Source organism: Myxine glutinosa, chromosome 1, assembly GCF_964187855.1.
Source record: "Myxine glutinosa chromosome 1, kmMyxGlut1.1, whole genome shotgun sequence".
Classification (NCBI taxonomy): domain Eukaryota; kingdom Metazoa; phylum Chordata; class Myxini; order Myxiniformes; family Myxinidae; genus Myxine; species Myxine glutinosa.
This window is the reverse complement of record NC_136261.1, coordinates 442,122,114-442,137,986: the sequence shown is the minus strand read 5'-3', so window position 1 is coordinate 442,137,986 and position 15,873 is coordinate 442,122,114. Positions and strand designations below refer to the sequence as shown.

The 15,873-nt window shown below is 49.4% G+C and overlaps 2 protein-coding genes across 5 annotated transcripts in view; both read left to right on the top strand.

Annotated features, from left to right (window-relative positions):
- Positions 1 to 4,632, top strand: part of LOC137418310 (E3 ubiquitin/ISG15 ligase TRIM25-like) — a 237,000-nt gene extending 232,368 nt beyond the window's left edge. Inside the window, exon 9 of the mRNA XM_078770842.1 lies at positions 3,962 to 4,632. Coding sequence (XP_078626968.1) covers positions 3,962 to 4,488 — 527 coding nt within the window. The 3' untranslated portion in view covers positions 4,489 to 4,632. The remainder of the gene's footprint in view (positions 1 to 3,961) is intronic.
- Positions 1 to 15,873, top strand: part of LOC137418230 (E3 ubiquitin/ISG15 ligase TRIM25-like) — a 1,962,167-nt gene that overhangs the window by 1,185,447 nt on the left and 760,847 nt on the right. The gene's annotated exons all lie outside the window — the stretch shown is intronic.

The window sequence follows — 15,873 nt, the reverse complement described above, 5'->3', positions numbered from 1 at the left end:
CTCGTTAATAACCATCGAATTAGGACCAACAACTTTTTTCAACATAATTAATACACAAAACCAACCACACCGATGAACCTGCCGATATCCCTAACTTATTGTGAGTAGTGTATATATACACCATTGTCTGTCCGCCATTGTTCCTTATTCACGGCCACATCTTTTTAGTTGCAATCTCCAGACTCAGGGTACAAATACAACTTCATGAAGGGGAGAGGGTAACATTGGCAATGTGGCCATGGCATCACTTGTGGGTGTGGGCAGTAGGGTGGCGGGGAGGTGATATCGGCAATGTGGCCATGGCATCACTTGTGGGTGTGGGCAGTAGGGTGGCGGGGAGGTGATATCGGCAATGTGGCCACGGCATAATGGGGGGGGGGGGGGGGGGAGGTTAACATCGGCAATGTGCCGTCGGCATCATGGGGGGGGGGGGGGGGTTAACATTGGCAATGTGGCCATGGCATCATGGGGGGGGGGGGGGAGGTTAACATTGGCAATGTGGCCATGGCATCAAGAGGAAGTGTGGGGTCTGGTGGGAAGGCATAAACACTATGTAAATGTGTGGTGGCAGAGGTTATTACAATTTCTCTATTTACTTGGGCAACGCTGATGTTAAAGCTCTGTTTGCACGGGTAAATTTGTTCTCCTTTCCTTCTCCCCCAAATCGAGGGTCCTGTAAAAGCCCCCCCCCCCAAAATAATATATGCAGTACATCCCTTCCCCTCTCCCCTCCTCTCTCCTCTTCCCCTCCCCTCTTCCTCTTCCCCTTTCTCCTCCCTCCCCTTCCCCCTGCCCTCCTCCTCCCACCCCTTCCCTCCATTCTCTTCCTCCTCCCTCTCCCCTTCCTCCTCTTCCTCCTCCCTCTCCCCTTCCTCCTCTTCCTCCTCCCTCTCGCCTTCCTCCTCTTCCCTCCTCCTTCCCCTTCCAGCAGCAAGAGGCATGATGACTAATTGGTCCATCAGTGAAGCGACAGGTCGACTCTTCCAGTATAAAAATAACGTCCATCGACCTCGTGTTGGATTTCGATCATGTTGGTTCGAGCTTTGCATTTCATACTCAACGAGAAACTTCTTATTCAAACTCGGAAAACATGACAGAGAAACGCTCTGCTTCTGATAAATCCTCTTCTTCAAACTCGGAAAACATGAAAGAGAAACTCAGCCATGATCATTCTTCTTCTTCTGGAGAAAGGGCGTAAACAAAGCACAGGCCCTTCCCCTTCCTCCTCTTCTTCATCTTATTCTTCCAAGCAGAATGGAGAAACTCAGCTGTCAGTAGATTGCTAAACATCTATCTTATATCTATATTATAAAAGGAGTCATGTCTGTCTGTCTGTCTGTTTGTGTCTCTGTGTCTCTGTCTGTCTGTCTGTTTGTGTCTCTGTGTCTCTGTCTGTGTGTCTGTTTGACATGTTGTAACTTGAGAATGGATTAATGGATTTCAGTGAAGCAAACTACGGTGGATTCGGGTACCTCCTGGGAATGTTTGATACAAAAAATAATAATAATAATAATATTTTTTTGTGTGGGTCCATGGACACGCGTGTCGAAACTGCAAATGCCAACACGTGACATTGGGTATACCTGCATGGAGAGCAGGATCTTCCAGGAAACCATTTGTTGTTCCCCCATAGATTAACCATCTCAGCAAAGATTGGTATTTCCGTCAGCGAAGCGATGGATCTTATATTCTCGTCAACATAAAACATCGGGGTGCTCACCTGGTCAAATAAACAGTATAATACACCGACTACAGGTATTTTAACCCGATTTCAATGGTTGCTCGAAGACAGGTTAGCATGTAGAATAATACTAACATAATCATAAGACTATAAAACAAACAAACCAAAAAATACATATTTTGGGGGCAAACCCATCCCACCCCGGGGCAACACCTCCCACCCCGGGGCAACCCCTCCCACCCCGGGGCAACCCCTCCCACCCTGGGGCAACCCCTCCCACCCCGGGGCAACGCCTCCCACCCCGAGGCAACCCCTCCCACCCCGGGGCAACCCCTCCCACCCCGAGGCAACCCCTCCCACCCCGAGGCAACCCCTCCCACCCCGGGGCAACTCATCCCACCCCAAGGCAACCCCTCCCACCCCGGGGCAACACCTCCCACCCCGAGGCAACCCCTCCCACCCCGGGGCAACACATCCCACCCCGGGGCAACCCCTCCCACCCCGGGGCAACACCTCCCACCCTGGGGCACACCTCCCACCCCGGGGCAATACCCCCCACCCCGGGGCAACCCCTCCCACCCCGGGGCAATACCCCGCACCCCGGGGCAACCCCTCCCACCCCGGGGCAACACCTCCCATCCTGGGGCAACACCTCCCATCCCGGGGCAACACCTCCCACCATGGGCCAACACCTCCCACCCCGGGGCAACCCCTCCCACCCCAGGGCAATACCCCCCACCCCGGGGCAACCCCTCCCACCCCGGGGCAACACCTCCCATCCCGGGGCAACACCTCCCACCCCGGGGCAACACCTCACACCCCCCACCCCGTAGATCCCCAAAGGAGCAGATTTTTTTTTATTGCCCTGAACAAACTCAGGTGCATCATGGGGGATGAAGGTTGTGGTGAAGTTTCATCGAAATCGTTTGTGTAGTTTGAGAAAAAGCAAATTCCTATTTTGGGGGTTAAACCTGGATCCACTTGACCCCCGGTAAACCCCTTAGACGGCGGTTTTTTTTATTGCCTTGAACAAACTTTAGTCACAACAAAACAAATATCATTTGTGCCAAATTTGGTCGCAATCCCATCAGCGGTTTCGGAGAAGAAGTTTCAAGTGTTTACAGACGGACGGACGACGCGTCATCGCATAAGCTCACCTGAACTTCGTTCCAGGTGAGATAAATACACGTGTAAAACAATCAACGTCGAGTGCTAAAACCACTTGGTTTCCATGGTGATACGGTGGCTCGCTTCATGGAGACATCTCCGGAATGGGAAAGCAAATGGAGGATGAAAGTAACAGGACAAGCACGATGTCTGAGAGGAATCCACACTCGCTCTGAGGTGTCTAACCTGGGTTTGAATCCCGACCGAGCTATAAACTGTCATCCCGGTGTTTCACAGGTGCAGAGTGACTCATCAATGTGTGTGTCGACCTGTTAAACAGTGTCACACCTGCAAGATTTTCATTTCCCCTCCTCTCCTGTCTCTTCAACCTCTGACCCCTCTCCCCTCAACCTCTGCCGCCCCTCAACCTCTGTCCCCTCCTCATCCTCTCGCCTCCCTCACAGATCTCCTCCCTCACAGATCTCCTCCCTCGTCTTCTCCCCTCCCGATCCACTCCCCTCGAAGTTTTTCTCGGTGAAATAAATAAATAAATAATGTAAGTTGTTCATTGCGAAATAAATAAAGTTGTTAAATCGAAAAGTGAATAAACAAATAAAGTTGTTAAATCGTGAAGTGAATAAACAAATAAAGTTGTTAAATCGTGAAGTGAATAAACAAATAAAGTTGTTAAATCGTGAAGTGAATAAACAAATAAAGTTGTTAAATCGTGAAGTGAATAAACAAATAAAGTTGTTAAATCGTGAAGTGAATAAACAAATAAAGTTGTTAAATCGTGAAGTGAATAAACAAATAAAGTTGTTAAATCGTGAAGTGAATAAACAAATAAAGTTGTTAAATCGTGAAGTGAATAAACAAATAAAGTTGTTAAATCGTGAAGTGAATAAACAAATAAAGTTGTTAAATCGTGAAGTGAATAAACAAATAAAGTTGTTAAATCGTGAAGTGAATAAACAAATAAAGTTGTTAAATCGTGAAGTGAATAAACAAAAAGTTGTTAAATCGTGAAGTGAATAAACAAATAAAGTTGTTAAATCGTGAAGTGAATAAACAAAACAATTGTTGTAATAAAAGATTTTTTGTGATAGAGATTAATGTGTTTGTGTTTTTGTCCGTTTGTCTAACAATGTCCGTGACCCCGTGTCGTGTCCGCAGATGGACGGACCCCGAGTCTGGACCCAAACTCTGCACATCGATGTATCAAGATCTCCGTGGATCTCAGGACGGCGACTCTAACCGGGACCGGGAATCAGTACCGGAAACATCCTGATCGGTTTGATTATTATCCACAAGTTGTTTCCCGTGATTGTTTCTCCTCAGGTCGTCATTACTGGGAGGTCGATGTGAGGTCGAGTCGTTTGTGCAGAATCGGGATCTGTTTAAACTCCATGGGGAGAAAAGGGTTTGGGTGCGGGTTGGGAGGGAATCCCGAGTCTTGGTGTTTAGAGAAATGTAATAACGAATTCTCCGCATTTCACAACGATCAATGTACCTTCCTGTCCGTGCCGGGGGATCATGAACGGTTTGGGTTCTTCTTGGATTGCGAGGCGGGAGAGTTGACGTGTTTCGGGGACTCGCGGTTCCTGCACGTGTTCAGGGGGAACTTCATGGTCCCCGTTAAACCCGCTATTGGGGTTTATTATGATGGAGATTCCGTTCATTTTGTACATTTAGTGAAATAAACTTTCATCACGAACTGATCCGGTTATTTTGGGATCAAATCAATCAAATCATTTACCTGTTCATGACGATGTGATTTACCTGTTCATGACGATGTGATTACTCATTAATGTTTATATGATAATAAAGTTTATATAATTTAATAAGTTCATTGTTTATCTTATTAAATGCGAAATGAACTTTAACCCGAACTCTTCACTCTCCTCACGATACAATACGAATTCTTCTTCTTGAAATGTGTGATTGAATGGGATGTTTGAGGAAAGAAAGTCCCTCCAGGTAGATGAAACCCTTTGTGTTTACCTGGAATGCAGCACCGGCGTTAATCGTGAAGGTGAGAGTGGGTTTGGATCAGATCACAGGCAGAATGTGGAACACTGGATGGAATGAACAGAACGTTCATCAGGTATCGCTAATCACACCGTTGGAAACATGGCCAGGTGACCTTTCCGATGTCACATTCTCTTTTGGTCCGATGAAGGATTCACACCTGAAACGTCAGGTTCTCATTGTTTCCCGTGGAGGTTTTAATCTTAATCTTCGTGGAAATCTCTTCCATCCAATCAAAACACAGAGATAAAATCATTTAATAACCAGTGTAGTGACGTCACTAAGTAAATTTAGCGTCTTCAGGTGAATGCAAATTCCAGAGAAGGCGTCACATCATGTACTGTGATGAAGAATTCATATTCACCTGACGGGAGGTAAACCGTGATCATACAGGTGCTGCCCTCTGAGCGACATTGCACTCCGGGATTGGCAGGTTGGGGTTCACCTCCGAATTTCCCCAATTGGGGGAAACGACCCTACAACGTTTGGTCGTGGGGACTTCGATCTCACGACACCTGGATATTTAAACAAAGAAAAGGTAAAAACACCTTCATGGTAAACATTCACTAATTCACTTCTCTTTTTAATTTTACACGTAGACGACATTGAATGTTGATATTACCTGTATGACGAATCTTCACAGGTATTACGTTTGTATCGTGAGTGAAAACGTGTACGAAACGTGCTTTGTGACGTCACAATATCAAAACGATGCGCAGTGGAATTGTAAACAAGGGTGTTTCACAGGTAGGATGATCCATCAATGCGGGGTAGGGGGCTCATCCCGGTGTTTCACAGGTAGGATGATCCATCAATGCGTGGTCGGGGCTCATCCCGGTGTTTCTCAGGTGGGATGATCCATCAATGCGCGGTATGGGGCTCATCCCGGTGTTTCTCAGGTGGGATGATCCATCGATGTGCAGTCGGGGCTCTTCCAGGTGTTTCACAGGTAGGATGATCCATCAATGCGCGGTATGGGCCTCATCACGGTGTTTCACAGGTAGGATGATCCATCAATGCGCGGTATGGGCCTCATCACGGTGTTTCACAGGTAGGATGATCCATCAATGCGTGGTCGGGGCTCATCCCGGTGTTTCTCAAGTGGGATGATCCATCAATGCGCGGTATGGGGCTCATCCCGGTGTTTCTCAGGTGGGATGATCCATCAATGTGCGGTCGGGACTCTTCCAGGTGTTTCACAGGTAGGATGATCCATCAATGCACGGTATGGGGCTCATCACGGTGTTTCACAAGTAGGATGATCCAGCAATGCATTGTATGGGGCTCATCACGGTGTTTCACAGGTAGGATGATCCATCAATGCGCGGTATGGGGCTCATCACGGTGTTTCACAGGTAGGATGATCCATAAAAGTGCGGAATGTGGCTCATCACGGTGTTTTACAGGTAGGATGATCCATAAATGCGCGGTATGTGGCTCATCACGGTGTTTCACAGGTAGGATGATCCATCAATGCGGGGTAGGGGGCTCATCCCGGTGTTTCACAGGTAGGATGATCCATCAATGCGTGGTCGGGGCTCATCCCGGTGTTTCTCAGGTGGGATGATCCATCAATGCGTGGTATGGGGCTCATCCCGGTGTTTCTCAGGTGGGATGATCCATCGATGTGCAGTCGGGGCTCTTCCAGGTGTTTCACAGGTAGGATGATCCATCAATGCGCGGTATGGGCCTCATCACGGTGTTTCACAGGTAGGATGATCCATCAATGCGTGGTCGGGGCTCATCCCGGTGTTTCTCAAGTGGGATGATCCATCAATGCGCGGTATGGGGCTCATCCCGGTGTTTCTCAGGTGGGATGATCCATCAATGTGCGGTCGGGACTCTTCCAGGTGTTTCACAGGTAGGATGATCCATCAATGCACGGTATGGGGCTCATCACGGTGTTTCACAAGTAGGATGATCCAGCAATGCATTGTATGGGGCTCATCACGGTGTTTCACAGGTAGGATGATCCATCAATGCGCGGTATGGGGCTCATCACGGTGTTTCACAGGTAGGATGATCCATAAAAGTGCGGAATGTGGCTCATCACGGTGTTTTACAGGTAGGATGATCCATAAATGCGCGGTATGTGGCTCATCACGGTGTTTCACAGGTAGGATGATCCATCAATGCGCGGTAGGGGCTCATCACAGAGTTTCACAGGTAGGATGATCCATCAATGCGCGGTCGGGGCTCATCCCGGTGTTTCACAGGTAGGATGATCCATCAATGCGCGGTAGGGGGCTCTACACAGTGTTTCACAGGTGGAGTGATCCATCAATGCGTGATCGGCGGCTCATCATGGTGTTTCACAGGTAGGATGATCCATCAATGCGCGGTATGGGGCTCATCATGGTGTTTCACAGGTAGGATGATCCATCAATGTGCGGTAGGGGCTCATCATGGTGTTTCCCAGGTAGGATGATTCATCAATGCGTGGCCTGTGCTCATCCTGGTGTTTCACAGGTAGGATGATCCTTAAATGCGTGGTATGTGGCTCATCACGGTGTTTCACAGGTAGGATGATCCATCAATGCGCGGTAGGGGCTCACCACAGAGTTTCACAGGTAGGATGATCCATCAATGCATGGTCGGGGCTCATCCCGGTGTTTCACAGGTAGGATTATCCATCAATGTGTGGTAGGGGGCTCATCCCAGTGTTTCACAGGTGGAGTGATCCATCAATGCGCGTTCGGCGGCTCATCATGGTGTTTCACAGGTAGGATGATCCATCAATGCACGGTATGGGGCTCATCACAGTGTTTCACAGGTAGGATGATCCATCAATGTGCGGTAGGGGCTCATCATGGTGTTTCACAGGGAGGATGATCCATCAATGCGCGGCCAGGACTCATCCCGGTGTTTCACAGGTAGGATGATCCATCAATGCGCCGTCGGGGCTCATCCCGGTATTTCTCAGGTAGGATGATCCATCAATGCGCGGTATGGGTCTCATCAGGGTGTGTCACAGGTAGTATGATCCATCAATGCACGGTAGGGTCTCATCATGGTGTTTCACAGGTAGGATGATCCATCAATGCGCGGTAGGGCTCATCATGGTGTTTCACAGGTAGTATGATACATCAATGAGCCGTAGGGGCTCATCATGGTGTTTCACAGGTCGGATGATCCATCAATGCGCGGTATGGGGCTCATCATGGTGTTTCACAGGTGGGATGATCCATGAATGCGCGGTCGGGGCTCGTCCCGGTGTTTCTCAGGAAGGATGATCCAATTGATCCATCAATGCGCAGTCGGGGCTCATCACGGTGTTTCACAGGTAGGATGATCCATCAATGTGCGGTCGGGGCTCATCATGGTGTTTCACAGGAAGGATGATCCATCAATGCGCGGTATGGGGCTCATCATGGTGTTTCACAGGTGGGATGATCCATGAATGCGCGATCGGAGGCTCATCCCGGTGTTTCTCAGGTAGGATGATCCAAGAATGCCCAATAGGGGGCTCATCCAGGTGTTTCACAGGTAGGATGATCCATGAATGCGCGGTCGGGGGCTCATCCCGGTGTTTCTCAGGTAGGATGATCCATGAATGCGCGATCGGGGGCTCATCCCGGTGTTTCACAGGTAGGATGATCCATGAATGCGTGATAGGGGGCTCATCCCGGTGTTTCACAGGTAGGGTGATCCATCAATGCACGGTAGGGGGTCATCCCGTTGTTACACAGGTAGGATGATCCATCAATGCACGGTATGGGGCTCATCACGGTGTTTCACAGGTAGGATGATCCATCAATGCGCTATCGGGGGCTCATCCCGGTGTTTCACAGGTAGGATGATCCATGAATGCGCGATTGGGGGCTCATCCCGGTGTTTCACAGGTATGATGATCCATGAATGCGCGATAGGGGCTCATCCCGGTGTTTCACATTTAGGATTTTCCATCAATGCGCGGTATGGGGCTCATCCCGGTGTTTCACAGGTAGGATGATCCATCAATGCGCGATCGGCGGCTCATCATGGTGTTTCACAGGTAAGGTGATCCATCAATGCGCGTTCGGGGGCTCATCAGTCATCACGGTGTTTCACAGGTAGGATGATCCATCAATGCACTATAGAGGGCTCATCACGATGTTTCACAGGTAGGGTGATCCATCAACGCGAGTACCGTCCCTCGGATGAACATTAAACGGAAATCCCGTCTACTGATATTAGTTGTTGAACGTTAAAGATCCCACGGTATCCTTCGTGAAGAGCAAGTTAGCTATCGCCGGCATCCTGAACAAATTACAGAACAAATCCACCGTAACCTGCACAGGTCATTGGTAATCAACGTCACAGGTCCCTGCACTCAGTCAACGACGCGACCGCAACACCTTGTGCCGCTTTTAAAAGAAGAAGAAGAAGAAGAATCCATGATTAAACACCACACCTGGTTCTGTTCTGAAGCCTCGTCAGTCCAAACACCATTGAACTTACCGCGAGTTTCACTCACAGTGAAATGTACCTATTGGAATTCTGTACCTGTATCTGGTGGTAGATGCTTCTTCATCACCATCAGTTATTGTCTGATACCTGCCACGTGTTTACTGTGTCCAGTAGATATCAGGTATGGCAGCATGTTTATACCTCAAGGTGCTGTTCCCACCTGCCAGCTCTTTTAGCTTCCACACACCTTTTTAGTACGAGCACCATTTGATGTACACAAGACACCTTAATATCTCTTGGTTCTTGTACAAGTTTCCCGCCGCACAAGGAACGACTTTGCTGTCGATCTCTCCAGGTTAGACCACTCACCTTAGTCTGGAAGTGCTGAATTCCTGCCCATGGAGCTCTCCAGGTGTTTTAGTTCATGGTGCTGATGTAACAGCTTTCAATACCTCATCATCGTTACCTGAATGTTGGTAGATGTTGTCGGTAATGCCACGCGTTGTTGTACCTTCCAGTGTGTTCATGGAAGTCCAGGTTACCAATGGCACTTTGAGTGAATTTTCCACCTTTAAGGTTTGTGGGAATCAAGAGCTCGCCTTGATCCTGGTCCTCCTCACTAGTCCGTGACATGGAAGCGATACATCTCTGGCTATTTGATACCTGATGATATTGTTAAAACGGTTCAATCTTTTAACTACTTCTTTACTCCTGGTTTGTTTTAAGGTGTGAAATGCTGGTGGGATACCTGCTGCAGGTGCACAAATACCTTGATCCATATTGAGCACTTCTTCCCGATTTCTCTCATTCGATTCCACTTTAAGTCTGACTGAGTCATTCATCTCTGGAGTTGCATTATCCACCATCCAGATCACGTGATTGTGGAGTGACACAGGTACACATTCAGGTGCAGTATCATGGCGATGAATAAACAGCGATGGATCACCTTCTGGATTCTTCTTCTTCTCAGTTTCTCACAGGTGTCCTTCACATCATTCCGGAATGATTTAGCAGAATGGTGGAAGATAACGTTCTTTTCAGGATGAGCACCTGTGGTTGTGGATTCGTCACCACTTTCCTCTGCACGGTTCTTCAGGCAGGTAACCTTTGATAGAAGATAACCTGTTGACATACGTGATGAATAAATTATAGAAGATTTACCTTTTTGTGGGACTATCATGACCTTTGATCCACGGTGTGCGGAGTATTCTTCATTCCTTTTTGAGAATGGAGCACCTGTATAAAGTAGTATTCACTATACCAGGTACGGATAACCAGCACCTGTATTTGTGGTGAAGTGAACTCAGAAAGATGATATTGTTTGGATCTTCAGATAAGTTATCATCTTTGTAAGAGGTGAACCATTGCAGAGCATCATCATGTACTGGATCACAGGTGTGTTTCATCTGCAGGTTAGACGGTCATATTTGTACACAAACAGGACTTTGGAACCTGAACTCATTATCAATCACGTCAGCACAATTGTCACCATATACCTGGACACGGTGCACCATATCATCATCACCGAGTACCTTTTCTTGCTCCCATACCACATTGTGTCGATCCTTTGTACTCAAAGGTAGTAGTTGATGTTCACCTGTGTGATCTCGTTCCTTCACAGAAACGAAGCACTGATTTCTATGGTCTATGGATTTAGTACCGGATGACCCAAGGTGGATCGACACCTGATGATCCCAGAGTTCGTTGCTGCAATTTTGTCACATGTGTTGGACACGTGATGATTTCACTTTCACAATTTCCACATGTGACATGACATACAGGTCGCTTCTCAAGAGATTGCTCTTCTTCTTCATTCAATTCTTCCCTCACACTAAATGCTGCATCATCAGCTCTGTTCTCCACTGCACAGTAGATTGCTGGGATCCCTTTAAGGGTAACTTTTGTAACGCCTCAGGGGTAACTTCTGACATGTGATGTAACGTTTCCTCGTTCGTACATCATCCATCATGACACCTCCTCAATAGGTTACCTGAAAATATATGAAATGGACAAACATTAGACATTCATACCAGTGATTCATTAAACTTATATTAGAATGATACCTTACTGTTTGAGAAGATAACAAACTGTTCGAGAAGATAACAAACTGTCGAGAAGATAAACTGTTCGAGAAGATAACAAACTGTTCGAGAAGATAACAAACTGTTCGAGAAGATAACAAACTGTTCGAGAAGATAAAAACTGTTCGACAACATAACAAACTGTTCGACAAGATAACAAACTGTTCGACAAGATAACAAACTGTTCGACAAGATAACAAACTGTTCGCTTAAATAAATTAAATAGTAAATTAAACACTCCAACACAACCTCCAACACTCCAATTGAAGTCACGGAAGTCTTTCTGGATTAGGGCACCTGCGGAGGCCAATACTAATGATTGCCTTTGACCTACAGACACCGATAGAGATGTCTTGACCAATAATTATAAACTCGACATGCAAGGACCACCCATCATGTGCAAGTGGAAGCAGAGCCCAGTGTGTACCCCTGTGGCTATCAAGATCAGCACATACAAGGCTTTCATCCGCAGCTCAATGGAGTACTGCTCTCCCCTCTGGGCTGGTGCTCCTGCCTCACACCTAGCTCGTCTTCATGCTGTTGAAACCAAAGCGTTCAGAATCATTGGAATCTCCCGCGATGACGCTATCTCCAAGGGCCTTTCACTTACTCACCGCAGGCAGGTTGGTGGTCTTTCCGTCTTTTACCGACTCCTCTCTGAGCTTGCTCCCACAGCTCTCTCTGGGCTCTGTCCCCCAAATGTTCCTACAGGTCGCACAAGATCTACCTGCAACCCTCTTATGGTTAAACTGCCAAAATCAAGACTCTCTGTTCACCTTCACTCCTTCATTCCTCTTTTCTCCACCTCTGGAACAAACTCCCCCCACTTCCTTCAATCCCACTCCTCCCTCCAGGTCTTTAAAACAGCTGTTCACCATCTCTTATCTTCCCCCATCCAAAACCTTGATCTTTTCTACCCCCGCTAATTTCACCCCAAATCCACTTTTTAGGTGACTTTTGACTTATTTCCTGAAAGTCCTGGGTGGCCTTACGTTTTGTACCTATTCTGCCTCCCCCCAGGCCCTCTCCCTCCCACACATCTCCCGATGTCCCTGTTCTCAAATGTTGTGTTTGTGTGCTTCCGCCCCTTCTCTCCCCATCTTGTTGACCGCTCCCCTTTTTGTATAGTTTGTTTGCTTGTTTGTCTGATTTGTTTGTTTGATAAATGTTAGCTCTTTCACGAGCCTCGACTCTGTATACAAAAAAAAAAAAAAAAAAAAAAAAAAAAACTGTCCGCTTCACAACTAACTTACCGGAGGAGAATTCTCTGTACACGTCAGGATGTACACCTGGTGGTATTTTCATGTCACCTGTGCGAACGAATCGCATACAAAAGATTATTGTGATGACGTAACAATCGAGAGACAAAATAACGATTCAACAACAAGCTTGTTGACGTCACAAAGTTAAAGGTCGCGTCATCACGCGTGGACGGAATCCTGAGAAGGTGTCGCATCATGTCCTGTGATGAACAAATCATACTTACCTGGTAACTATCGGGAGACAAAACCTTGAACAAACAGGTGGTGCCGTCAAGGCGAGATCGATCCATGACATTCCAGGTGGGTTACCTGCTCTTGGAGACCGTGGGATATTTAACGTTCACCAATTAATGCTAGCACAGAGGACGTCCGGCTTTACAACCATCCATGGAACGAAGATGAACACATTAATGAATGACCTGCCTGCGAAACACCTGCATGGCAGTTTATACCTGGGTCGGGATTCGAACCCAGCTGTCCAGGTTTGAACCTGAAACACATTTTGAAGATCGTTCTCAGAAGTAATACTTCGGAATTTAAAAAACTCAATAGGATATAATCAACATAATGTATAAGGGAAGCAAATATGGAGGCATGTTCAGACGCCAAGGCTTGTATCGATATGACGATGGATTAACAATATAAATGACTAGCAGAAGTCCTCGGCATTGCCGGGTGGGAGGAGGGAGGGGAGGAGGCAGGGGAGGTGGGAAGGGGGCGAGGGGGGAGTGGGGGGGGAGGGGGGAGTGAGGGGGGAGTGAGGGGGGAGTGGGGGGAGGGGGGAGTGAGGCGGGAGTGGGGGGGGGTGGAGGGGGCAGGGGGAGTGGGGGGGTGGAGGGGGCAGGGGGAGGGGGGAGGGGGAGGAGGGGTGAGGGGGGAGGGGAGGAGGGGTGAGGGGGGAGGGGAGGAGGGGTGAGGGGGGAGGGGAGGAGGGGGGAGGAGGGGGGAGGGGGGAGGAGGGGGGAGGAGGGGGGAGGGGGGAGGAGGGGGGAGGAGGGGGGAGGGGGGAGGAGGGGTGAGGGGGAGGGGGAGGAGGGGTGAGGGGGAGGGGGAGGAGGGGGGAGGGGGAGGAGGGGGGAGGGGGAGGGGTGGGAGCAGGGAGGGGGAGGGGTGGGCGCAGGGAGGGGGAGGGGTGGGCGCAGGGAGGGGGAGGGGTGGGAGCAGGGAGGGGGAGGGGTGGGAGGGGGGAGGGTGTAGGGGTGGTAGGGGGAGGGGGGTGGGGAGGGGGAGGGGGAGGGGAAGGGGCGAGGGGAGGGGGAGGGGGAGGAGGGGGGAGGGGGAGGAGGGGGAGGGGGAGGGGGAGGCGGGGGAGGGGGAGGGACCCGGCAGAAGTACCGGCATTTCCGGGAGGGGGAGGCGGGGGAGGGGGAGGGGGAGGGACCCGGCAGAAGTACCGGCATTTCCGGGAGGGGAACGGGGGGGGGAGAAGAGGGGGGAGGGGAGAAGGGTGGGGGAGGGAGCGGGAAAATGGAGGGGGAGGGGAGAAGGGGAGGGGGTAGGGTGGAGGGGGAAGGGAGGGGAAGGACGGAAGAGGGAGGGGGAAGAGGGAGGGGGAAGGGGGAGGGGGAGGGGAGGGGAGGGGGAAGGGGGAGGGGAGGGGAGGGGGAAGGGGGAGGGGAGGGGAGGGGGAAGGGGGAGGGGAGGGGGAAGGGGGAGGGGAGGGGGAAGGGGGAAGGGGGAGGGGAGGGGGAAGGGGGAAGGGGGAGGGGAGGGGGAAGGGGGAGGGGAGGGGGGAAAGGGAGGAGGAGGGGGGGAAAGGGAGGAGGAGGGGGGGAAAGGGAGGGGGAGGGGGGAAAGGGAGGGGGAGGGGAGAAGGGGAGGGGGGAGGGGGAGGGGAGAAGGGGAGGGGAGAAGGGGAGGGGAGAAGGGGAGGGGGGAAGGGGAGGGGGTAGGGTGGAGGGGGTAGGATGGAGGGGGTAGGATGGAGGGGGAAGGGAGGGGGAGGACGGAGGGGGGAGGGGGAAGGGGGAGGGGGAAGGGGGAGGGAAGGGGAGGGCCAGTCAACAATGACGTTGCAGTTCTCATGGTCGGAGAGCAGCACAACAATCGCGACATAGTCCTGCATATTCGCAACAGCACGAAGCGGATTTTGGAGACTCACCGATCCTGTGACGTCCTCCAGTACCGGCGTTGCCGGGCGGGGGAAGGGAGACCCATACATTCCCAACCCGTACATTCGCCCTCTCGACTCAAGCTCACTCGGACAAAAGCCTCGCACAAATTACACCGTGAAGGCCCAATGGTCATGTCTATGCCACAAATCACGGGCGCACTGAATTGAAAATATATAGAACGCTCATACTCCGTGAAAAGTGAAGCCGCCGTGTCGCCATCTTGGTCAGCACGACTTGACCAACTCGCATCGCGGATCTCGTTTTGTGCGGCAATAAACTGCTCCAATCGGTTACGGAAGGGTTGTGGAAAGACGTTTCACAGCTGTTTCAAAGACATTTAATTCATATCGCACAAAATCGATACAAAACACGATCGCATAAAAGGTGAAAAAACTTGTGACGTGTGACGGGATGGAACATCACGTGATCGCTCTGAGCGAATCAGTCTAGCGGCGGGGATGGAACATCACGTGATCGCTCTAAGCGAATCAGCGAGCTGTTCTGACTCCGGCTGAGATTAGCGGGTATTTCGCTGAAATGCGCTGAGGTAAATATGAATAAAAAATATGGATCGTCAAATATTTTGAGTTCGGCCATGTTCGTCCAAGGCTCAATGGCCATGTCTATGCCAAATATGAAGCACGTGAGCCTCTCCGTTTAGGAGTCTACCGGTAACATTACACACACACACACACAAACTGTGTTTTATATATATAGATAACGATAAATTAGATTAGGATACCGAATGGTAAAAAATGAAGGGAAAATCGTGAAAAATACAATGATTAACAATAACAAGAATAAACAAATAAAAAGAATGAAATAACAATAAGGCGACACTTGCAAAAGTGAATAAGAAATGAACGTGAAGAAAGGAAACAAATAATAATACGAGATCAAACTTTGTTTATTGGAAGAGTGAAACCGACTCACAGACGGCTGGGGCCTTCACTGCTCCATCAAATATATTCCAAACACGTGGCACAAAATAACGGAGAGAATTCATGGAGTAAGATGTGCGGGTAAAAGGTGGGAATAAGTTATGTTGTGATCTCTCGTGAAATGAGAGTGGATATCATGGACAACTGTAAAGTAAGATGAAAAAATTGTGGAAGAAGTTTGTTAATTTGTTTATACATGAATATCCCTGTATGTAATTTATGAATGAGACAAAGTGTGAATGTGTTGAGTTTGGTCATAAGAGGTGCAGT